Raw genomic sequence first — 23,837 nt, forward strand, 5'->3', positions numbered from 1 at the left:
TGCCGGGAAGGAAGCTGGAGGCAGGAACTGAGGCAGGGACCGTACAGGAATGTTGTTTACTGGCTTTCTCCCCTACGGTTTCGTTTGTTCAGCCTTCTTTCTTCTACAAACCAGGGGTTTCAGGTGTGTCACCGTCCACAGTGAGCTGGGCCCTTCCACAGTGATCATTAATCAAGAAAATGCCCTCCACAGACTTGCCTAGAGGCCAATCTGATACAGGCATTTTCTCAATAGACCTTAGCTTGTGTCAAGTCAACCAAAACCTAACCAGCTGAGACTTAAACCTGTGGAGCACTCACTACCGGTTCTTGCTCCAAGGCTCTCTCTGCGCGTGCAATCTTAGACAAAGCTGCCAGTAGTTTCTTCTGGGATGTGAAAATGCTGATGTTTTATTTCGTATTATTACAGTAATCGAGGGTCACCTCTGGGTACTGAAAACTCAGATGTTAATTCCACAGGTAGGTTCTCGGTTAGCCATAGCCTCCTGTCTTGGGCACTGAACTCACAGTTGGAAGAGCAAAACACGGTGAAGCCCAGTGTTTCTTATCAAAGTAATCTTTTTTTTTTTTTAAAGATTTATTTATTTATTATATGTAAGTACACTGTAGCTGTCTTCAGACACACCAGAAGAGGGAGTCAGATCTCTTTACAGATGGTTGTGAGCCACCATGTGGTTGCTGGGATTTGAACTCTGGACCTTCGGAAGAGCAGTCGGGTGCTCTTACACACTGAGCCACCTCACCAGCCCCCCTTATCAAAGTAATCTAAGCTTGTAGATACGGCCCTTCCCAGCTCTACCCTAGAATTTATCTAAAGACAGGATCTCACTATGTAGCAATGGCTAACCTGCACCTCACTATATAGTCTAGGCTGGTGTCAGACACAGAAATCTACCTGCCTCTTCCCTCCCAAGTGCTGAGATTTAAAGTGTGCACACTTTAAATCTCCAGATTTTTGTATTTGTTTTTTAATAGTAATTTCTTGAACTTAAAAAGAAATAAGCATCCCCTTGCCTCTAGTGACGGTGACCCAGAGATACAAAGGATTCCCCTTTCCTTCTTTCTTCAGTAGTAATCAATCTTTAAAATTTACCTACTTAAAAAATGCATTTGTCCCACGGAGTGGTAGGACATGCCTTTGATCCCAGCACTCTTGAGAGGTAGAGGCGGGCAGATCTCTGTAAGTTTAAAGTCAGCCTGGTCTACAAAACGAGTTCCAGGTCAGCCTGGGCTACACAGTGAATTTCTGTCTCAAACAAACAAGCAAACAAAAATACATTTGTTTCATTTAAAATTCAAAAGCGTATTCTTGGGATTCTTTTTCACTGATCTTTGGATTTCTTCAGTACCTGGCATACTGCCAAAAAGACACTGTTAGTGTTAAGTGGGTGGATAAGAGAGTACAAATTAAGAATTGTGAAATGCCAGCACTCAGGAGGCAGAGGCAGGTAGATTTCTAAGTTTGAGGCCAGCCTGGTCTACAAAGTGAGTTCCAGGACAGCCAGGGCTATACAGAGAAACCCTGTCTCAAAAAAACCAAAAAAAAAAAAAACAAAAAACAAAACAACAACAACAACAACAACAAAAGAATTGTGAAATGGCTCAGCAGTTAAGAGCACTGACTGCTCTTCCGGTGTATCTGAAGAGAGCAATGGAGTATTCATACACATAAAATAAATAAATAAATAAATAAATAAATAAATAAATAAATAAATAAATCTCTTTTTTTGTTTTGTTTTGTTTTTTTGTTTTTCGAGACAGGGTTTCTTTGTATAGCTCTGGCTGTCCTGGAACTCACTTTGTAGACCAGGCTGGCCTCAAACTTAGAAATCCGCCTGCCTCTGCCTCCCGAGAATAAATAAATCTTTAAAAAAAAAAGAATTGTGAGCCGGGCTGTGGTGGCGCATGCCTTTAATCCCAGCATTTGGGAGGCAGAGGCAGGCAGATTTCTGAGTTTGAGGCCAGCCTGGTCTACAGAGTGAGTTCCAGGACAGCCAGGACTATACAGAGAAACCCTGTCTCGAAAAAAAAAGTTGTGAAAGTCAGAGAGAGAGAGACAGAGACAGAGACAGAGAGAGAGAGAGGAAGAGTGAGGGCTGATTTGAAATGGGATAGCAGGTATTTTGAGAATCAAAAGACAGCTACCGTTTTCTCTGCCATTTCTCCTTTTTCCTGAGGCATACAAGAAAGACTTAAGGGGAACTCAGAGAGAACTCCCAAACCAGTTACGAAATTGACCATGGTATTCTTTAGAGACACGTACTATAAGCTGCAAGATGTAACTCCCTGGGGTTAAATATGTCTAGAAATGACAGACTAACAAGGCTGCTAGGGTCTTCAGCAGTAACAAAACTGGTACTGGTTAACTGAAGCACAAACAGAGTGCATTGGAAGGTCCTTGGGGGGCTCACTGAATCGACAGAGATGTAGACGAGAAGGCCCAGCTGTTAAAAGTGCATGCTCCCCTTCCAAAGGGCCCGAATTTAATTTCTAGTACCCACAATGGACCGCTTACAACATTCTGTAACTCCAGCTCCAGGTGGATCTACTGCCTTCTTCTGGTGGCCTCTACCTGTATCTGCACATGCATGGCACACAGGCATACAGGCAAGTGTGTGTGTGTGTGTGTGTGTGTGTGTGTGTGTGTGTGTGTGTGTGTGTGTGTGTGTTGATAAATCTTAAATAAAATCCTAATAAATCTTAAATAAAAGGGACAAAAGGAAAGGGTCAAGAACCAAGTTAGAAACGTGGGCAGTCACCCATGGAGGCTAGATGAGTGATTTTCAACCTGTGGGTGGCAAACCCTTTGCGGGGAGGGGGGGTCATGTAGCAGATATCCTGTATATCAGATATTTGCATTACGATTCATAACAGTACCAAAATTACAGTTGTGAAGTAGCAATGACATAGTCTTATGGTTGAAGGTCACCACAACATAAGGAACTGTATTAAATGGTTGTAGCATTAGGTAGGTTGAGAACCACTGGGCTAGATGATCAGATCCATGAAGAAACCACACCCCAGGAAGGATGCTATCCCATCAGTAGGCTCTGGATTTGGTGATGAACACTCTCATAGCTGACCCAGCTCTTATTCTGAGAACAAGTGTTGACTGACATCTTCGCTGTAATTCACTACAGTTGACCAAATAGTTTTATGAATTGGCTGTTTCTCTCTGCATCTATCTATCTATCTATCTATCTATCTATCTATCTATCTATCTATCTATTTAACTATATATGTCTCTCTCTTTCTCATCATAGTCTAAGATGAACAGTGTATTCCTTTTTTTGTTGCTGTGACAAAATTGCTTAGGATAAGAAATTTTATTTGTTCATGGTCTCATAGATTTAAGTCAGTGACTGTCCAGGGGCATTGTTGTTAGGTCTGTGGCAAGGCAGAAATGTCATGGAGGAAGTTCATGGTAAAGAAAAGCTGCTCACCTCCAAGAAATCAGGAGGGAAAGGGAAAAGGAGAGAAGAGAGATCCACCCCTCCAACTAGCCCCGACCTCCTGACTCCCCACTCCTATGAATTCATCAGTGGATTGATCCGTAAAGGAAGTCACTGTTCTTGGGCTCCATTTGCCCCCTAATAAAAACAAAAGTGTTGGTTTCATGTTGTCTTAGTTACTTACTAACTGGTTGTTGGGAACTAAGGGAGTGTGGGGGGAGGGGGGAAGGGAGGAGCCCATATCCGGCCAGAGTTCCTCCTATGCTCTGGGCCGGCAGATGCAGGAGGGCTGTCAGACACTTTATACTCGGCCCCGGATGGGCATCTAAGCCACTGACCCCACTCAACGGGGGGTGGACAAGGGGCAGCCCCCAATACCAGGGGCCCCTGGGCGACACCCTCGGCCCTGGGGTTATGGGAGAGAGGGCAGAGCAAGAGAGGTTCCCACGCAGGTGAGAGTCCTTAGTCCTTGACTGGAGCACAGGAAGGCCTTCCAAAGGGCGATTAGAAATGGCTCATTAGAGGAAAGCCTATCGCATTGTCCAAGCACAGTGGGCCTTGATGAATAGAGACAGTCTATGGTTTTAGAGCTTTATTGTAGAAAGGCAGGGGGAAAGAGAGAAGGTAAAAGAGAGACTGGCCATGGCCAAGAAGAGAGAAGGGAGAAAAGGAGAGAGAGAAGAAAGGCTAGAGTAAGAGAGAGAGAGCAAAAGGGAAAGAGATTAAGAGAGTGGGAGGAGAGTAAGAGAGTGAGGAGAGAGAGTAAAAGTGAGAGGAGAGAGTAAGAACGAGGAGAGAGTGAGGTGGGGCCAAGCAGCCCCTCTTATGGTGGGCTGTTGCTAGGTAACTGGGAGAAGTCTAGCCTGAAGGTCAGAAGCTTGGGACATTGTCTATGTGACTACTAGCCACACTTCCCTGCTGTGGGGGCAGTAACTTTGACAGGAGCCAGGGTTCCAGGAGACATGGTCAAATGCCTGCTGTCCCATGTAGGTGGGAATTATCACCACAGGATCCTACCAGGGTTCAGACCTCAACTCGACTGGAGACCAGACTGTCTGTGCATTGGCCCATTGCCCCACAACTGGTACGATTAAAATATCCCGACAGAAGCAACTTACAGGAGAAAGGATTTGTTTTGGCTTACTGTTTTGAAGAGATACAGTCCATGGCGGTGGAGAAGACATGGCAGCAGGCAGGGAAGGTGAGATGGCAGAGCAGGAAGGTGATTGGTTATATTACCCCTGCACTCAGTAACCAAAGTGTGAGCAGGAAGTGGGGCCAAGCTATAAAGCCTCAAAGTTCCCAGTAACTCTCTAGTGTCCGCTGACAAGGCTTCACCGCCTAAAGGATCCAGAGCCTTCCCAAACAGCATCACCAGGAGGCTCTGTGTATGTGTCTGTCTGTGTGTCTGTCTGTCTGTGTCCCCAAACACTTATAAATGCAAACCACTGTGCATGCTGTGATCCTGCAGATACTTGTTTCCAGACAGTACCTTCAGAGTGTTCCACAGAGTCATCCACAGACCAGGCCCAGTCTTCTCTTTCTCTATAATCATATACAAGATCGCATGAGGACATAGGCACATGCTTGGGGGTGGAAGAGGCTGTAGCAGGAACAGGATCCATAGCCATTTGGGCCACGTCTTCATATAACTCATACATGCCTTCAGGATATACTTGAGCCTGGGCATGGGTATAGCACATCCATTTAAAGATGGATTTGCTTCTGTGCTTTTTGATGGAGGTCTCAGAAGTCCCTTCAGCTTCTTTATATCTGGGCCACACCTTGTAGGGTGCCAGTCACATGGAGGTGGGTCTTCCCCATCAATTATTCATCTTAGTTATTCACTCTCACAGATATACCTAGAGGTGTGACTCCTAGGTGACTTGGGGATACTGTCAAATTATCAAGCCCAAGCATCACATTAGTGAAAATGTCTCTAAGGAGAAAACATTTTCTCAGTGACCTTCAAGAAGTAAAAAGAATGTATTCATCGGGGTTCTCTAGATGGTGACAACCAATCTATGTATAGACACAAGAGTAGACAAAGCTGGAGAGGGAGGGAGGAAGGGAGGGAGGGAGGGAGGGAGGGAGGGAGGGAGGGAGGGAGGAAGAACGATTAATTTCAACAGTTTGGTTTACGCAATTGTGGAGCTTCTGTGAGAATGAAGTCTTCCGTGTATGCTAGTAGGCTTGGGGAAGTGTTAAAACTTGTAGTCCAAGCTGTCTCCTGATACAAGTGTTTCCAGGTTGGTAGAGGTCAGTCTTTGTTCTTTTTGGGTCTTTGTCTGTGCTGAAACTTCTTATAGAGACCCGGGTAGCCTTGGACTGGTAGAGATCAGCCTCCTTCTGCCTCTAGAGTGACTATCAATCGTGTGCCACAAAACCTGACATCTCCTTGAGCAGGGTTTCTCAAGCCTTTTCCATTTGTGACTCTTTTGTCCTAAACTCCCAGATGTACAGATATATAAAATAGTGTTATAAAACTGAACATGTGTTAATGAACGAATCATAAAGAAATTTACCTTAAAACAATTCTTTGGTATACATTTTCTTCTAAAGACAGGGAGGGAGGGAGGGAAGGAGGGAGGGAGGGAGGGAAGGAGGGAGAGTTTATTCTGGCTTCTGGTTTCAGGAGGCACACACTGTCATGGGAAGGAGGCACAGCAAGCAGGAACAGGAGGCTGGATGGTCACACTATACCCACAGTCAAAAGTTAGACAGTGTAAATTTTAATAATTTAAACCTCATATCATTCACTCTTAACAAAAGTGCATTTTTATGGTGATAAGGTTGATATTCTTATTTATTTTACATAAAGAATTCAATTTGAGGGGCTACAGAGATGCCTGCAAAGAGTAAGAGCACTGGCTATTCTTCCAGAGGACCCCAGTCTATTCCTGGTACCCACATAGTAGCTCACAATCATCTGTAACTCCAATTCCAGGGCACCTTATGTCCTTTTTTGGACTACTCAGGCACCAGGCATACACATGATTCACAGACATACATGTAGGCAAAATACTCTCACACATCAAATAAAATGAATAAGTCTTTTTAAATTTTTTATTTTTATTTTATTTGTGTATTTATTTATTATATTTATATGGGTACACGTAGCTGTTTTCAGACACACCAGAAGAAGGCATCGGATCCTATTACAGATGGTTGTGAACCACCATGTGGTTGCTGAGAATTGAACTCAGGACCTCTGTAAGAGCACTCTGTGCTCTAAACTCCTGAGCCATCTCTCCAGCCCCTAAAATTTTTAATAAATGCTAAATTCTAATAAGTAGGTTTCTGAGGCTACCCTCTGGATCTTTAGTCACTGGGTTGGTGTTGAAAGATAACTTAGAAATGAAGAGGAACCAAATTTCTGGCTGTTAAGAAAAAAACAGGGCCCTGGAATTAGGAGTATACAATTGAAGAAGGAGAAGAAAGAAGAAAAGAAAAAAAAATACCTGTTGCTTAAATTCATACAAATAGAGACAAACCAGGAATATTGAGCATACCCAGCACCCAGATCTTGGCTTCTAAATAGCATTCCTCATTAAAGGAGCCAGGTCTCTTGGAAGAGGCTGGTAACCCTAAAACAACTTGTTTTAGGGGGGGGTGGGTATGGGGGGCTTTTGGGATAGCATTGAAAATGTAAACGAGGAAAATACCTAATTAAAAAAAATAAATTAAACAAACAAACAAACAAAAAAAAACCTTGTTTTAGTTTGTTGTCCTGTTCCTGAAATAAAACAGTGGTCAAAACCAACTTGGGGCAGGGGATTGTTCATTTTGTCCCACGCTTTACAGTCTGTCACTGAAGGAAAACCATGGCAGGAACTCAAGGCTGGAATCTGGAGACAGAAACTGAACCGTGGAAGAACTCTGTAGGACTGTAAAAGGCAGCCTGGTTTCTAGGTTGAGCTAGCTTGGAAACCCCGGTGACCCTGCAGGGGATAACCCTGCAAAGAACAGTAGGTGTTTTGCTACACTCCTGGACACCAGACTCTTGACACGAGGCCACAGCTCTCCATAGGTCTGTGACCATCAGTCATGTAAAGCCAACGCCCCAAGCCCCTCCACAGGTAGAGGACGTGACCTATGGTCACGTTGCCTCAAGACAGATCTCCATTTTAATGACGTACCTAAAGGCCAATAAACTTTCCTTCCCAGACACTCCTCCCTGCAAAAGGTATTTAACCTCAGGCCTTCCCTGAGAAAGTAGGGTATGTTTTACCCATCAACACTCTCTGCCATGACAATAAATGCCTTAAAACCATGGTCTGTCTCTTTTCACCGGGGGAGCAATGGAGCAGGTTTCCCCCTAAACAGCCTAGTATCTCACGGAGGCCTCTCAGCTCTCCCAGCCACTGCCTCCAATCAAGCCAAGCAGCCAGTGGAGCAAGCAAAGGACTTTCCTCCCTGTAGGACCCAGCCGGAGCTCTCCCCTCTTTCATCCCTGGGCTAGATCCAGCCTTCCGGCCCCCACTTCATTCTCAGCTCTTCTGTGGCTCCCAGCAGCGCCTGCGTGCCCAAGAGTCTGAGAACCAGACTGGCCTCCCTGCAGCTCCAGCAGTCCCCGGGGACCTCAGACTGTGCTCCCCAACACCCCAAGCGGTGTCCCGCGGCTTCACATAGCCCAACACCCACCTGGCGCTGGTGTTGGGTAAACATAGTCAAAACTTTATGTGTCCTGCCTCCCCAGCAGCTCGAGCCCAGGATACCCCATAACCCAACAGAACTCTACTTGCTAAATTGCTTCTCCTTTTCCTTTATAGCCTAGGCCCATCTGCTTAGGAATGGCACTGCCCGCAGGGGGCGGGGTCCTCCTCCAACAAACAGTAATTAAGAAAATCCTGGCGGCGCACACCTTTAATCCCACTTCTTGAGAGGCGGAGGTGGACGGATCTCGATGAGTCAGAGGCCATCCTGATCTACAAAGCAAAGTCCAGAACAGCCAGGGCTATTATACAGAGCTCTGTCTCCAGGGTGGGAGGAGGGGTATGTGTGGAAGAATATAATAATCAGAATGATATAAAGAGTTAACTTGCAAGGGTTTCCTGGCCAATTCTAAGTTAATTTATCCAAGTAAATATCAACAAGTAATGATAAATCAAGTAAAATAATAATCTAGGACTCCAACGAGACAGTTCAGTAGAGCGCTTGCTATTCTTCCGGAGAACGCAGGTTCCGTTCCCAACACCCCCGTGTCAGGCCTTTTACAGTGGCCTGTAACTCCAGCTCCAGCTGATCAAAACGACCTTCAGTCCTTAGAAGTCTGCGCACATAGCACACACTCACACGGACAAGCATATACACATGTAAATAAAAGTAAGCATTTAAAACAATAATAATCCACAAGCCCATACTGATAGAAATAACAGAATGAATGAAGAAATAAAGACTGGGAAAGCTGTTCCTTACAGCAAAAGCGTCCCAATATACATGAATCGTCTGTTAGAAAAATCCTTAGGGGCTGGAGAGATGGCTCAGCGGTTAAGAGCACTGACTGCTCTTCCAGAGGTTCTGAGTTCAATTCCTAGCAACCACCCGGTGGCTCACAACCATCTATAATGGGGATCGGATGCCCTCTTTCGGTGTGTCTGAAGACAACTAGAGTGTACTCATATACATGAAATAAATAAATAAATAAATAAATAAATCTAAAAAAAAAAAAAAAAGGAAAGGAAAGGAAAGGAAAAATTCTTGAAGGATGTGCTGTAGTGAAAGTTTGATGTGAAAGGGGGTCAAAATATCTTGCCGAGCTGGGTATGGTGCTAGGGGCCTTAATCTCAGTCACTCGAGAGGCTGAGGCAGGAGGAACACTAATGCAAGGCCTGCCTGGGCTACAGAGTGATTTCAAGGACAGCCAGGGCTATACAGAGAAGCCCTGTCTCAAAAAAACAAAAAATATGGGCTGACTCAGTGGGTAAGAGCATTGACTGCTCTTCTTCCGAAGGTCATAAGTTCAAACTCACAACCAACCTGTAATGAGATCTGACGTCCTCTTCTGGCGTGTCTGAGGTCAGCTACAGTGTACTTATGCATAATAATAAATAAATCTTTTTTTTTTAAATAAAAAAAAATAAAATAAATAAATAAAAATAAAACAAAGCCAGCCTGAGTAAGTTAGTGAAACCCTGTTTCAAAGAAGAAAAGTAAAAAGCACAGTGGCCACTTGTGTGCCTAAAGTATAAAGGCGCTACACTCAATCCTCTCTACTGAGGGCTCACCTGTTTGGGAGTGGGTGGAGGTGGGGAAGGAGGACTACCATACCCACTCACGAGTTACAAAAGCAAAATGATGGCTGCGCAGTGGAATAACTGCCGGCACCACTTTAACCAAAATGTAATCTCAAGAACACTGAGGTGTACGGGCAGCATGTGACAGGGATAGGACACAAAGGAAAGGACGCAGAGTTGCTGCAAACATGTTCCTGCTCCAGGTTTATAACCTGGATGTACCTATGAGGAAATGTAAAATAAATGCAAATTAAAGGCCATTTTGCAAAATAACTGGCCTGCCATCTTCAAAAGTGATAATTCAGAGAAACAAAGAAGCCAGGTGTGCTGGCACACACCTATAATCCTGACACTTAAAAGGCAGGTTTAAGAGAATTGCTTTAAGGCCACGCACGCCTTGGTCAACAGAGTGAGTCCCTGAATCAGTCATGGAAGACTGCATATCAGAAAGAAAACAGAACAAAGAAAATATACCCATAAACAAAGGCTAAAGAATCCAGATTGAAGAAAATGGGTAGGACAGAAAATAATGCAATTCAGTTCTTGATGCCGAATTGGATCCTGGAGTGTGGGAAAATGGCACTATTGGGACAACTGAGGGAGCTTGAATACAGACTGAGGATCAAACAGCAGTACTGTGTCAACATGAAATTTCTTGATTTTTAAAAAATGTATGGTTAAAGAAATGGCTCGTGGGTTAAGAGAGCTTTCTGCTCTTCTAGAGGACTTCGATCAGGTCCCATCATTCAGTCAGGTAATTCACAAGTGCCTTTAACTTCAGTCCAGGGTCTCTGATGCTTCCCTCTGGCCTTCCTGGGTACCTGCATACATGTGACATATATGCACTTAGACACACACACAAATTAAAAACTAATTTTTAAGAAATTAGGGTTATGTCTCTTGCTCTCTTACTCTTGCATCTCTCTTGCCCTCTTGGGCTCTTCCCTTCCCCCCTCCCTTCCCCATTCCTGTCCCCTCTCTCCACCTGTTCATGGCCGGCCTCTACTTCTCTACCCTCTCCCTCTCCCTCTCTGCCTTTCTCTGCCTCTACTACCCTTTTAACTCCCCTCCCCATGCCCTGAATAAACTCTATTCTATACATTTAAAAAAGGAAGAAAGGAAAAAAGAAAGGAAGAAAGAAAGAAAGGAAGGAAGAAACAAACAAACAAACAAACAAACTAGGGTTATTAAAGATGCCATTGCAATTGGGAAATATACAGAAATATTTAAGGATGTGGCATACAGGCATACATAATATATATGCACATATTCATAAAGCTAGATGTAGAATGCTATACAGTTCTCAGGAAATAGTAGTCCTGTTGGCATCAAGTAGTCAGTAAAGTGGCCCTTGCCATGTGACAGAAGGAAAACGAATTGGAAAATTTCACAAACTGGCCCCTCTAATTATCTTTATGACTTTGGATATATTCACTAGTATTTCTGGGACTTCGTTTCTTGGGGCTGGCTTCAAACTCAATGAAAGAGCCACCTGCCTCTGCCTCGTGAAGAGCATGTAGCACCACACCCTGATAAGTCTATATGTGTTTCCCAGAGTTGATTGACAAAAAAAAATGAAATAATGTATAAGAAAGATATAAACTTCAGAATACCCAAATGGAGAGATCACATAACTATCTCAGAGTATTTTGTGGGATTCACTGAGCTTATACTAATTCTAAGGCCATAGACAAAATGGCATTTCTTACTCAGATCATCTCAATCTAGACTGGAAACCTCCTCGATGCAGGGGTGTTAGAGCTGATACAGTGACTGGCCCACTGTGGTACTCAGCAAATAATGCCAGTACACGTGCCTAGTGGCTGCCCCTCTTAGTGGCCACCGAGAAGGTTAAATGTGTTTTAATGTCTCTAAGTCACCAATAGGCTTCTGTTATTGGGGAATAGATGTGATACTGTGGGTAGAGAGAGTGTTGACTGACCTGGGAATCTGCAAAACCTGCTCAACTACAACTCTGAATCTGTCCTCTGTTCTCTATGCCCCTCGCTCATTACGTCACAAAATACAAATAGGCCTGATCGTCATTCTCATCGATCACTGTCTACAGAGAGACAGAATGCACTACACAGTGAGTATGACACAGTATGACGTCATTATAGTAAGAGGAAAAAGGATTCTTTGCAGTATGTGTTGTTCTGCACATAATGTTTAATTGTTCTCTGACATGGTCTTTTCTCATCCGCCATATTCTATAAACATCATAGTTGGTTGTTTTTTTTTTCAGAGTGAGTTCAACACTGTGTATTTACTCGGGGGTTATTTTCTTCTCTGTGACTGGCAAATGCCTGGTTCTGTGCATTTAATATTTGACTTCAGATTCGGCTAGGCAATCTAAGTCACAGTATAGCAGTCATAAAAGGCTGGCTATAGTAAATGGCCACAAGATGGCAGCATTGTATAAATATTGAAAACCATGACACGGTTCTTAAAGGCTCTTTGGTTGTGTATCCTAGACTGTTAAAGAGATGTCTGGTTTTGTAGCTTCTTTTAATTATGATATACATTTACAGTTTCCGTCTTTGATATATTTTGCAATCCTGAAATGGAGGGACTTAAATAATAAAAAGCCTGCTCTTCAACATGGAAAAAAAATCTGTTTAAGTAGATGAGCCTCAGCTGTCCTATCAAAACATTTTAAACAATGACAATTTTCTTCCTATGCAATATTTATGGCATATGCTTATGTGTATAAGAATAATATTATAGATTGGATGTAATGGCAGATACTTTAATCCCAGCACTCCAGAGGTAGAGGCAGGAGGATCTCTATGAGTTTGAAGCCAGCCTGAAATATATAGTAAATTCTAGGTCACCCACTACATTGTGAGACTTTACTTTTAAATATATATATACATATATTAGTAGTAGCATTGCATAAATTTTTGTAAATATTGTAAAATGAGTGCAATAAGTATTGCAAGTAATGGTTGCCTTAGCATGGGAAAATCTCAATCCAGGTAGATGCCGTGTAAAAACCCAATATTACCTCGATGAGTAGAAGACAGGTTCAGAAACCTTTAGAATAGCTTGGAAATTCTTATTTCTGTTCCCTGTGACACACTTAGACATCTTATAAATACCCTGTCAACAGGAGTTGTCGCCACGAAAAGTGAGTTGTGGAAATGCCCTAACTGCTGCCTTTCTCATTTCAGATATCAAACAGTAATTGTGACATTCGTCTTTTAGCTGGCAGCCTATCCCCTCCCTCCAAGAGGTTAGAGAATGTCACCTTTGGTTTGTTGAATTGTCTAATAATAACTGTGGCAGCATATATTTCTGGGAGGTTTATGGCTGAGACAAAGTGCTCTCCCACATCCTGTTCCAACAAATGCAGAGTGACGCAGTCCTTGACACTGTGGTTGAACAATTTAAAAAAACTAAGCTAAGAAAGGATGATAACCAAACTTGCGCCTTTGAAAAATACCAAGTAAGTAAGGTGGTGGCAGTACAAGCCTTTAATCTCACTTGGGAGGGAGGCAGAGGCAGGTGGATCTCTGTGAGTTCTCGTCCAGACTACTCTACAGAGTGAGTTCCAGGACAGCCAGGACAGCGCAGAGAAAGCCTATCTTGAAAAACCCTAGACTAATAGATGATAGATAGATGGATGCCAAAATATGTTTCATATGGGCTAGACAGATTACCAGGTAAGTAGAAGAATCCTATTATTTGACCACATAGGTAAGAAGTCCTTTTAGGAGTTCTGACCAAGCTCAGAGCCCAACAGGAAGTCGGGAACTCATAAACTACAAAACACTCTGAAGCGTAAAGGGTTATTTCAATATAACCAGATATTTTGTCTTGGCGGATTAGGACCCTGCAATCCAAACCATCACCACCAAGACCCGCACATGGCCACTCTGGCTCTGTTCACTGCACTGCAGCAAGTCTTAGCCGGGCCCCCAAAGGAGCAGTTATTCCATTTCCTGTGATGGCCATCCATGCCTCCAGGCCTCAGCCTGGCAAGTTGAGAGTTAACAGGATGTGGCTTTAGGACCAGCACTCCTCAGGAATGGTAACTCAAGAGACTCCAAATTTAGTCTGACAAAGAAAAGTGGATTACTAAAGTGAACCGTGAGTCACAGGAGCACGGCTTCATGCCCTTGCTAGTGAACAATGCAGAAGGAGAAGCTGGGAAGGACAAAAGAAAGGCACATAGAAGATGCAGAAAGTCCAGAATTTAAGGACGCGGTCTTCCTTGTAAAAAATAGCTAACGAACACCCCAAACTGCCAGGTGGCACAGTAACAGCTCATACAAATGAAATAAAACAATTAAAAATAGAATTTGATAATATAAATATTGTCGGGTCGATCTAACCAGAATTGTGGGAGAATGCTAGAGAAGGCCAATCAGTGGAGGCAGATTCTCTTTCACTACCTGATGCTTAAGGCCTGGCTTTAGTCGGGTGGTCAGCAAGGACATAGTGATGTGCGCCTTCTTGTTAACAGTCAGGACGTATTTCCAGCTTTTGTGCATTATTATACTGTGGAATGTTCAACTCAGACAAACAAGTCAACGCCTCCAGTATTGTTTCAGAGTGATCCTGAGAAAAAGGGGAGAGGCTTGGCTGGATCTTCATTGTTGAATTTCATTTCTTTACTGTGTTGGGTGGTATAAGTCATTTCTCCTTTCACTCTATATTAAGCTTTTTTTTTTTTTACGCAAAAAGGGAGGGGGGCTTTTAGAGATTATTTAACCTCGTGTCCCTCTCCTATCCTCAGAAATAGCTATTCTGAAAACTAAGTTATAATTGCTGTCTTTCTTAACTGTCCTGAAAAGGAACAAGCCTTTCAATCCCTTCTAATTACTATTCTGCTACTGTAGCTCCCGTCTGAGGACCATTTATTGTTTTTTTGTTTGTTTGTTTGTTTGTTTGATTGATTGATTGATTGATTGTTTGTTTTGGGGTTGGGTTGGGTTGGGTTGGGAAAGGCAGGATTTCTCTGTGTAGCCCTGGCTATGGTGCAACTCACTCTGTAGACCAGGTTGGCCCTGAAATCAGAAATCCATCTGCCTCTGCCTCTCAAGGGCTGGGACTAAAAGGACTAAAGTCTAGCCTCTAGACTTTAGTTACAGTAATATTCATTATAGCATTGTTTGTTTAGACTAGAAAGGTCTAGAAAACAACAGAATATTCAGTTGGGATTGGTTCAGCATTCCATCAGTACCATTCATATTTCCATAGACATTAAGAGTGATACTGGCCGGGCAGTGCACGACTTTAATCCCAGCACTCAGGAGGCAGAGGCAGGTGGATTTCAAGGCCAGCAGCCTGGTCTACAGAGTGAGTTCCAGGACAGCCAGGGGCTATACAGAGAAACCGTGTCTGGAAAAAAAAAAGAAAAGAAAAGAAAAAGAAAGAGAGAGAGAGAGAGAGATTGAGGAAGAAAGGAAGTTGAACATATGTGCACACACATGTATACTTGAAATTTTAAACAGTCTTTAAAATATTGAAACGTGAGTTTTATATAAGCTAAAAGGGCTAACTGGTAAGTAGAGAGGTCTTAAATCTATATCATCTGCCCACTGAGATATAAGTAAGAAGCTCTATTAGAAGTTCTTACCAAGTTCAGAGCCCAACAGGGAGTAAGGAGCTCACGAACTATAAAATAGTCCTAAGAGTTTATGGGTTTCTTCAATACAGTTTTTTTAAACTGAGTACTGTGCCCTGCATTTACATCATTTCCAGCCTTCTCCCCTTATAGCTCCACTCCTGTTGTCCTCTACTCCCTCACAACCATATTTTATATACACACATAAACACACAGGCATATGTATAATAGAGGTCACTTACACATGGCTGAACATTTGGGATTGGATAACCTGCTAGGGAGCCCCACCCCAGAGAAGACTGACCCTCCCTCTCGTAGCAGCCATTACTTGCCTTTATCTAGAGTTGGGCACTTGAGATTCCCCACAACCATGTTGGGTACTAACTAGTATTATCATTGTGATGGTTTGTATATGCTTGCCCAGGGAGTGACACTATTTGGAGGGGTAGTCTTGTTGGAGTAAGTGTGTCACTGTGGGTCTGGGCTATAAGACCCTTTTCCTAGCTGTCAGGAAGCCAATTTTTTCCTGTTTGCTTTCCTGTTTTGCAAGATGTAGAAGTCCTCCATCATTCCTGCCTGGACTCTGTCATGCCTTGATGATAATGAACTGAACCTCTGAGCCTGTAAACCAACCCCAGTTAAATGTTGTACTCATAAGAGTTGCCTTGGTCATGGTGTCTGTTCACAGCAGTAAAACCCTAAAGTAAAGCAGTCATTGAGCCCCGTCTTATTTAAGTGACCGTGTTGTTAAGATTCCGTGGCCATAACTTACTGTCGTATATAGAAGACACTATGTCATAATTACATTAACAAAATCCTCTGAACAATGTAGTGGGGGAGAGCAAAGACCAAGAAAAGAGAAAAAGAGAGAAAGAAAGGACAGGGGAAGGAGGGAGGGAGGGAGGGAGGCAGAGATGGAGGGAGGGAGGGAGGAAAAGGAAGATAAAATTGCTGTCAGTGTCAAATGCTGAGAAACAGGCTGAGTAAATGATGATTCTGACCCAAAAGCATATTTCCAGTCTCCTGGAGTTTTCAATCCCTCCCTTGACTCCTGCATCTGATACTGACTATCCTGGGGGTGGGGGTGATCGTCAGCACCTGGGGCGGGGCTTGCTGTATTTGTTATAAAGATGTTGCAGTTTTCTACTGTTTTGTCCGTTTGTGATCCTAGAGACAAACAAGCAAGCCAGCTTCTGGTTTTTGAATGCACCTCAACTTCTTGTGTTTGTTCTAATTTTACCCAAAACACACTCTGATTACCAACCAGGGAGCTTTTCCTGAGGAACACTAACTTAAAAAAAAAAAAAAAACCAACAACAACAAAAAACTGTAGCTGCTTAAAATCTAGATTTAGCCATAAATACAGTTGCAATTACCCAGACACAATTGTTCAAATTTGTGTTCTACTCTTTTTTTTTTTTTTTTTTTTTTTTTTTTGGTTTTTTGAGACAGGGTTTCTCTGTATAGCTCTGGCTGTCCTGGAACTCACTCTGTAGACCAGGCTGGCCTCGAACTACACAGAGCTACACAGAGAAACCCTGTCTCAAAAGGAAAAAAAAAAGTGTCGATAAGATGTGTGAAATTAGATTAGATGAGAAACACATACTATTCTTCTATAATTTTGTGGAACATTTTGCTAGATTTGTACCTATCTAAACCCACCCAATTTAGTTCTCCCTACCACACCAACTGAGCATTTATTACCCTCCACCTTGTGTGTGTCTGTGTGACTCTCATGTATGCTTTGGCCAATCCTAGTTTGCTCATCCTTCAGAATTTCTTGCTAAGCCCTAGATAGATTGTTTCTAACTATTGTACCAGTTTTCAAACTTTTTTTTTTCCCCATTTTCCCTTGATCTGGAGTGATGGCTCAGTGGTTTAGAGCACTTAACTATGCTAGCAGAGCACCTGGAGATCATCCACATCAGATGGCTCTCAAGCACCTGTGACTCCAGTTCATGCGAACCAGTTCCCTCTTGCATCCATATACATGATGCACAAAAACTCATGCATGCACACACCCATGAAATAAAAATACGTCATTTTTTTCATTTTAATGTTTATTTTAGGGTTGACTTAAATGTTTACAAACCAGGCTATATTCGTGTTTCATAGCACCCGAGGAAGCTTTTGTAAACCTTAATTCTCACACTCAATTTTCAGTAAAAAATTTTGTACCTGAAAATATGGTCAAGTCCTGTTTTATCCGTTTTAAATCAAAAATTACCTTAAGTTTTAAGCAACGTCGGTTTTACTTTGTAATATTTATTCGTACCGTTTGCATTAATATTGTACTTCTCAACATGACCCAAGACGAAACTGTTTCTTTGGGGATCGGTATAACAAATTTTACTATGCGCAATTTTCTTGTCAAGTTTTCCTGTTCAATGCATAATATTATGAAGTTTCTATCAGAATTGTTCCTTTCCAATCCAGTGTATTCAAAGGGATACGAACAGAGAGTACTAATTCCAGGTTCTTTATGCGCCCTTAAAAAAATGGGGGGAGGGGAGTTAGCAACACTTCAGGAGCCCTGGACTTTTAATTACTAGTAAGCTAAACCAACCACTTCCTAAACCTAGCTCGCCCAGGGTAGCTTTTCTCTTTCCGTCTGAGGCCACGACCTATTCCGACCCCACTGTGCTGCAAAAGGGGACGGCCCCAGAGTGACCTGGAAAAAAAAAAGGATCAAAGGCTATAAACCGCTTCAAACGCGGAAAGAAAGATCACTCGACGCCCAAGGAGGGCAGAAGCTTTCATTGGCCACATTTGAAAAAGAAGGTGACTCCCTAACGCGTTCTCCTGACGCACAGCAAGACACAGCCCCCGGGGTCCGAAGTGACTAACAGGTAGCACGAAGAGAGCCACCGCCGGCCGGAAGTGGAAGTGAGCCCGGGCGGGGGGTGGGAGGGGTGGGAAAGACAGGCCGCACCGGGCCTGCGCAGTCTGCAGGCATTGCAGCGCGCAGGCGCAGCTGGGCGTGACTGGGTGACGCCGGGAGCGTGGGCTGCGCCTGTCGCGAATCCGGTTCCGCCCTCCCCTTGTCAGCCCACCCTACGGAGAGAGCGCCCGAGCTCCCTTTCCCAGAGTGCTCCGCGCCGTGAAGAAGCGGCTCCCGGGGACTGGGGGCATTTTGTGTTGGCTGGAGCTAGAGTAACAAGATGGCGGCCTCGGCGGAGTGACGGCTTCCCTCCGGGCCGGAGCCGGCGGCAGTGGTGGCAGCGGTACCGCCCGCCCTCGTTCACCGCGCCCCTTTCCCAGCCCGCGACGTCGCCGCGACCACGAAAAAAAATCAGCGGCGGCCGCCCGAGAACAACAAGCGGCCGAGCTTCAGCAGCCGCGACCACCCTTCACGAACCGCGGCCTGGCCCTTCAGCGAGCGGCGGCGGCGGCGATCCGGCTTCTCTCTGCCGCCTGTGCGCCCCGTGACGCCGACAGAGCCTTGGGTTTAGGTTGCCCGCCGCGCTTCTCACTTCTGCCGCGGGTGGAACAGCCCCGGAGGCTTCCATCCTCTTCCTGAGGTGTCGGGGCTCGGCCCCCCGCCTCCATCTTCGCGTCTCAGGATGGCGAGCAGCAGCGGCTCCAAGGCCGAATTTATCGTCGGTGGAAAATACAAACTGGTGCGGAAGATCGGATCTGGCTCTTTCGGGGACATTTATCTAGCGATCAACATCACCAATGGCGAGGTAATCACCCGGTTCGGGGGGGGGGACGTTAACGCTGGGCTTTTTTTTTCACCCCAACCCCCTTAAGTACTCCGAGCCTCTTCCCACTGCACGCACGCACGCACGCACAGGGGAGTCCGGAGCGAGCCGGTTTTCCTGGCTTAGCAGCCTCCCCCACTTATTTCCCTAAAAAGGAAAAACCCGATAGAAAGTCAGGGTAAACTCTGAGGTTTTCCACCTTGTTCAAAGTATCTCACTTGAACAGTTATTTAAGATGAGAAGGGCGAAGTCGTATGATCGCCGTGGTTTTCTTTGTATTTCTTAAATTTAACCCGGGTTTCTTTTTCCAGTTAGAACACTTTCCTTTAAAAAGTCTCGCCCTAACGTTCCAAGGTTGGCTGTTTTCTGCACGACTCCTTTCATTCGCTTTAAATTTAGAGGACATTGCGGGGGGGGGGGCTCGCCTTTGCTCCCCCCAGAAAAGGCCTTTGAGGCTGCTTGTGTTTTGTAATTACTAAGGTAGCTTTCCCATCTTTTCACGTCCTTGTAGTGGCGACCAGAGAAGCAAGCATTGGTAACATTTCTTCTCGTTTCCCAAGTGAGTTTGAATCTGTAGGGATTTTGATACCACCGTCCCCTTTCCTCTGCAGGAAGTGGCAGTGAAACTAGAATCCCAGAAGGCCAGGCATCCCCAGTTGCTGTACGAGAGCAAACTGTATAAGATTCTTCAAGGTGGGGTTGGCATCCCTCACATACGGTAAGCACCTTTGGGCACAGAGGGAGTTGCGAAATGGTGAAAGGGGTTGAGGCTGGTAATTGGACCCGATGAATCGGTCTTGGTGCTGGGTCCTCCAGATTCCACAGTTAACCGTAATCGTTGGGTAATTTTTATCTCTCCAACTTAGTTGAAATTTTGTTTGTTGCACTGCTGCGTTTAGCTTCTGTCATTTTTCCGATTCCCAGGGCTTTCATTTGCAGTTAACTCTGCAGGTCGTCTTTGGTCCCTACACAGAAGGGTTGGCTTCTTGGTATTTTTAAGGAGATATACCCTTGGTGTTCATACATTTGTCCCCTGAAGTGGTTTTGAAGGTGTGGATGTAACAGAGTTTAGTCTATTGGGGTTGCTCCCGGAGCTGGTTTGGGAAATGGCTGCTCTTTTGTTGTGTTTTTGTTCCAACATGTCTTCCTCCTCCGCTTAGAAAATGGCGGAGCGACGTGACTCAACCCCCATATTCCTGCCTTCTTCTCAGCTTGGAATCACAAAATAAGCTTCCTTTAGCAGCCTAAAATGGGTTAACCCTGAAAAGCCAAGAATTGAGTTTCATAAGGCCATGAGATTCTGGGGAGGAGATGGACGGCATTACAGTATGTGATCTCTGCAGCAGATGCGACATAAACTTGTGAAATTGTACTCATGTAAAATTCTTATTATCCCTGCCCAATGTGTTCATTGCCTTTTGCTTTTGTGAATGGTAATGTTTGCTGTGTTTCATTGCCTACAAACTTTATGTGTAATGGCAAAAGCAGTTTTGAACAGCACCAACTGTTGAAGTCTTGTGGTCAGCTGTATAAAAGAAAGCCTCACTTGACAACAGTTTGATAAATAGTTTCAACCTGTTGAGTTATTTTGTTGGTAACATTTAAAGGGAACTAGAAGGGAATGGTAAATAGAAATAACCAGGATAGAAGCTGCTCTTCCAAAGATTTTTAAATATTATTAGAATAACTTTAAATTTTGCTTTTGAAATTAACCTTTTTAAAAATTATAGTTTTAAATCTCACCTGTTTCCTAGCAGTATTCAAAGATAACATTTGCAAACAGAGTGGTAGTTGAGAATTAACTGGACGACTACATGATGTATTCTCTCTTCCCTCCCTCTGTCCCTCCCTCTGCTTTACCTAGAATGGGCGGTGTAGACCAACCACCCTGGGCCTGGACCTTAGAGATCACCCTGCCTCTGCTTCCTCTGTGCTGGGAACAAAGCATGGAGCCACCCCTGGCTCCCCCACCCCCACCCCACCAATCTTAAAAGAATTGTCTTCAACCTAATACTTTTAAAAACATTTTTAAAAAAAGAAACGTTTTAATAAAGCTGTTGGGAGATAAATACACCACTGGTCATTTGTAAGTGAGCTCCTTGAAAATAATCCAGATTTATGTGCAGAGATGAATATGAAATTGGAGGAGATCCAAGTTTGAGTTTTCTGAACATTTTTTTGTCCCTACTAATATTTGCGATCATGGGAGGAAATAAGGCCCTCGGCCTCCACTGATTTGCTTTCATTGCCATTGTTTTTCCTGGAATTTCTTAGAAATACAACCAACCTGTATCATTTGTGTTTGATTTTTCTCATATTACTCTTAAGTTGGGAGAGTTGTAAATTTAAAAAAAAAAAAAACCAGTCATTGCCTTTTCAATGCTAAACAAATGCTAATGTGTTTAGTCTAGTAGCTTATTTAAGGACCTTGCAGATACCGATCATTAAGGGCAGTGGGTAATATACTAACTAAGCAGATGAATACATTGACTTGGGAGCAGACTAGTAGGTGCCGACTATATATAAAATGGTGAGTTCTGGGAGAGTTAAGGCCTTTGTAAACTTTCTGTGGGTGTGGCTAAATAGATTAGCCAGCCTTTTAAATTAAGGCTTCCTGGGAAAGGAGACTGATTTCAGGAAGAAACCTTGGTGGACTGGTTGGGGAGGGTATCCAAGTCTAGCTGGCTTCTGGGAGTGGTTCCTAAAGCAGAGTGGTAATTAGGGAGGGCAAGAGCGTGGACTGGAGTATGCAGCAATGGGAGGAATGGATACATAGAAACAAATGGTGGGTTGGGTTTTGGTTTTGTTTGTTTTTAATTATTTCTGAGACAAGAGTTTCATTGTATAGTGCTGGCCACCCTAGCTAAGCAGTCGTTGGTTTTAAAGGGAAGTAGCATTTTCCCATTCTTTTTGTATATTCCTCAGTATTTCTATGTCACTTGTGCATAATAGATAGATAGACACACACACACACACACACACACACACACATATATATATTAAATACTAAGCTGCTAAATAGAGCAGTCTGTTTTATCCATTAGTTGATATAATTTAAAAATATATAAATTTTTACTTCATTATACCCATCCCCCTTTCATACTTTAGTTTGTGTATGTACACATAATCTGTTTATAAGATTGATTTTAAGAATCTGGTATATCCTAAAAGAGAATTAGTTGTGGCCTACGAAGGTGGTAGCCTCTCTCTTCCTCTGTACCTTTTGCCCTTAGAAGTCTAGCCTTCAAGTGTGTGACATTCAGTTGTGTGGTACAGGAAACTAATTCCTTTGGCCTGTGGGACATCTGGAAGCTCCTCTAGAATTACTGTCACTTTTATATTCCTTTCCTATGTGCTGTTCTCAAGTCAATTCACCTTACTAAAGGAAGAACAGTGTTAATAAACAAGAAGAGTTCTTACCTAAGTGGAACTGGCTAGGGATTGGATATTTGAGCTCTATATCTGCTCAAGACTTGAAGCTAGGGTGATCTAGAGTCAGTCTCTTAAACTCCTTAAGGCTCATCAGCTTCCTCACCAATACAATTAAAATTACTAATTTATGTGGTTTTAGTTCTGTTGAGGGTGGGGAGAGTGCTGAAGAGAAAGAAATGTTTAGGAGGCAGCTAAGAGCATTTAAGGTTCTGCATCGAGGTCCCAGCACCTCCTGGCGTGATGGGGTTGCTCACCGCTGCCTCTAACTCCAGCTCGGGAATCTGATGCTCTCCGGTCGTCCAGACTTTTGCGCATATATTCACATTATGACACTTTTTTTTTACTCCCAAGGAACAAATGGGAAATGTATTCTTCTGGGTAAGAAACTCATTTCTTCCCAGCTTTTTATGTTGGGAAGTTTTGGTGTGAATAAAGATTTCCTATTTAAAGTGTTTTTGATTGCTTAATTGCAGATCTTTCAGTTCATGCGTTTTTAAGACCTGCTTCCAGGTGATAGTTCACAAACATTTTCTTTTGGTGCTATGTCAAAGTCTAACCATTAAATACTTTTTTATAAAACTACCTCCAAGACTAATAAATGCATCAGCTTCTGGTCCCTTTTAGATGAACTCTCTAGAAAGACGTGGTAAAAATATTACTTCTATAGGAAAACTGTATCTAAGAAAATGGTTTGGAGATGGGAAACTAATTTTTGCTTGTGCTTTAAAACCACATCTTCCTGCATTTGCATTTAGGAAGCATTAGTTAATATATTCACTGCTACAAGGCGTTTAAACAGTTGCAGTCTTTTTTGTTTGTTTGTTTTTTTGGTTTTTCCAGACAGGGTTTTTCTGTGTAGCCCTGGCTGTCCTGGAACTCGCTCTGTAGACCAGGCTGGCCTCCAATTCAGAAATCCGCCTGCCTCTGCCTCCCAAGTGCTGGGATCGAAGGTGTGCGCGCCACCACGCCCAGCTATAAACAGTTGCAATCTTAATCTTCTGCTTTCAAGTATGTATGTTGTGAATAAAGTTGTAATGTTATAGAGGAAAACAGCTGTTGAAAATGTTATGAATTGATTCTTTCAAAGTGTACCTAAATACGAGTGTACTAGAAATGCTTTGTATTGTTAATTTGTGGGATGCTGTTTTTGAGCCTGACAAAACCTGAGAGAATATCTACTGACCCAAATTAAAAAAGAACACCAGATACAAATTAAATTTTGAGTTCCTGGCTCCTTGTTCTCCTGAGAGCCATTGTCACCTCCATGTCAAGGTCATATCATGCCTGCTCTACACTCCACGCCTTTATTTGATACTGAGAGAAACACACTCTCATTCACTATCCACAGTTCTCCTGTCTCCATCCACACATAATTAAATTAAAAAAAAAAAAAAGCACAAAATCTGGCTTAGAGATCTGCAAATAAGGGGAAAAAAAAGTAT

The 23,837-nt window shown here is 43.4% G+C and overlaps 1 protein-coding gene across 11 annotated transcripts in view; it reads left to right on the forward strand.

Annotated features, from left to right (window-relative positions):
• Positions 1-17,307: 17,307 nt before the first annotated feature.
• Csnk1a1 (casein kinase 1, alpha 1) overlaps positions 17,308-23,837 on the forward strand; it is a 36,085-nt gene continuing 29,555 nt past the window's right edge. For 7 of the 11 annotated variants that reach the window (XR_386022.4, XR_386023.4, XM_011247048.3 and 4 more), the window contains exons 1-2: positions 17,308-18,945; positions 19,575-19,681. Coding sequence is in view for 9 of the 11 variants with exons in the window: in XM_011247048.3 (XP_011245350.1) it covers positions 18,823-18,945; positions 19,575-19,681 (230 nt within the window). In the remaining 2 variants the exon portion in view is untranslated. The remainder of the gene's footprint in view (positions 18,946-19,574; positions 19,682-23,837) is intronic. The other 4 variants (NM_001357498.1, NM_001357499.1, NM_001357500.1 and 1 more) reach the window with 1 other exon arrangement.

This window comes from Mus musculus, chromosome 18 (genome assembly GCF_000001635.26).
Source record: "Mus musculus strain C57BL/6J chromosome 18, GRCm38.p6 C57BL/6J".
NCBI lineage: Eukaryota > Metazoa > Chordata > Mammalia > Rodentia > Muridae > Mus > Mus musculus.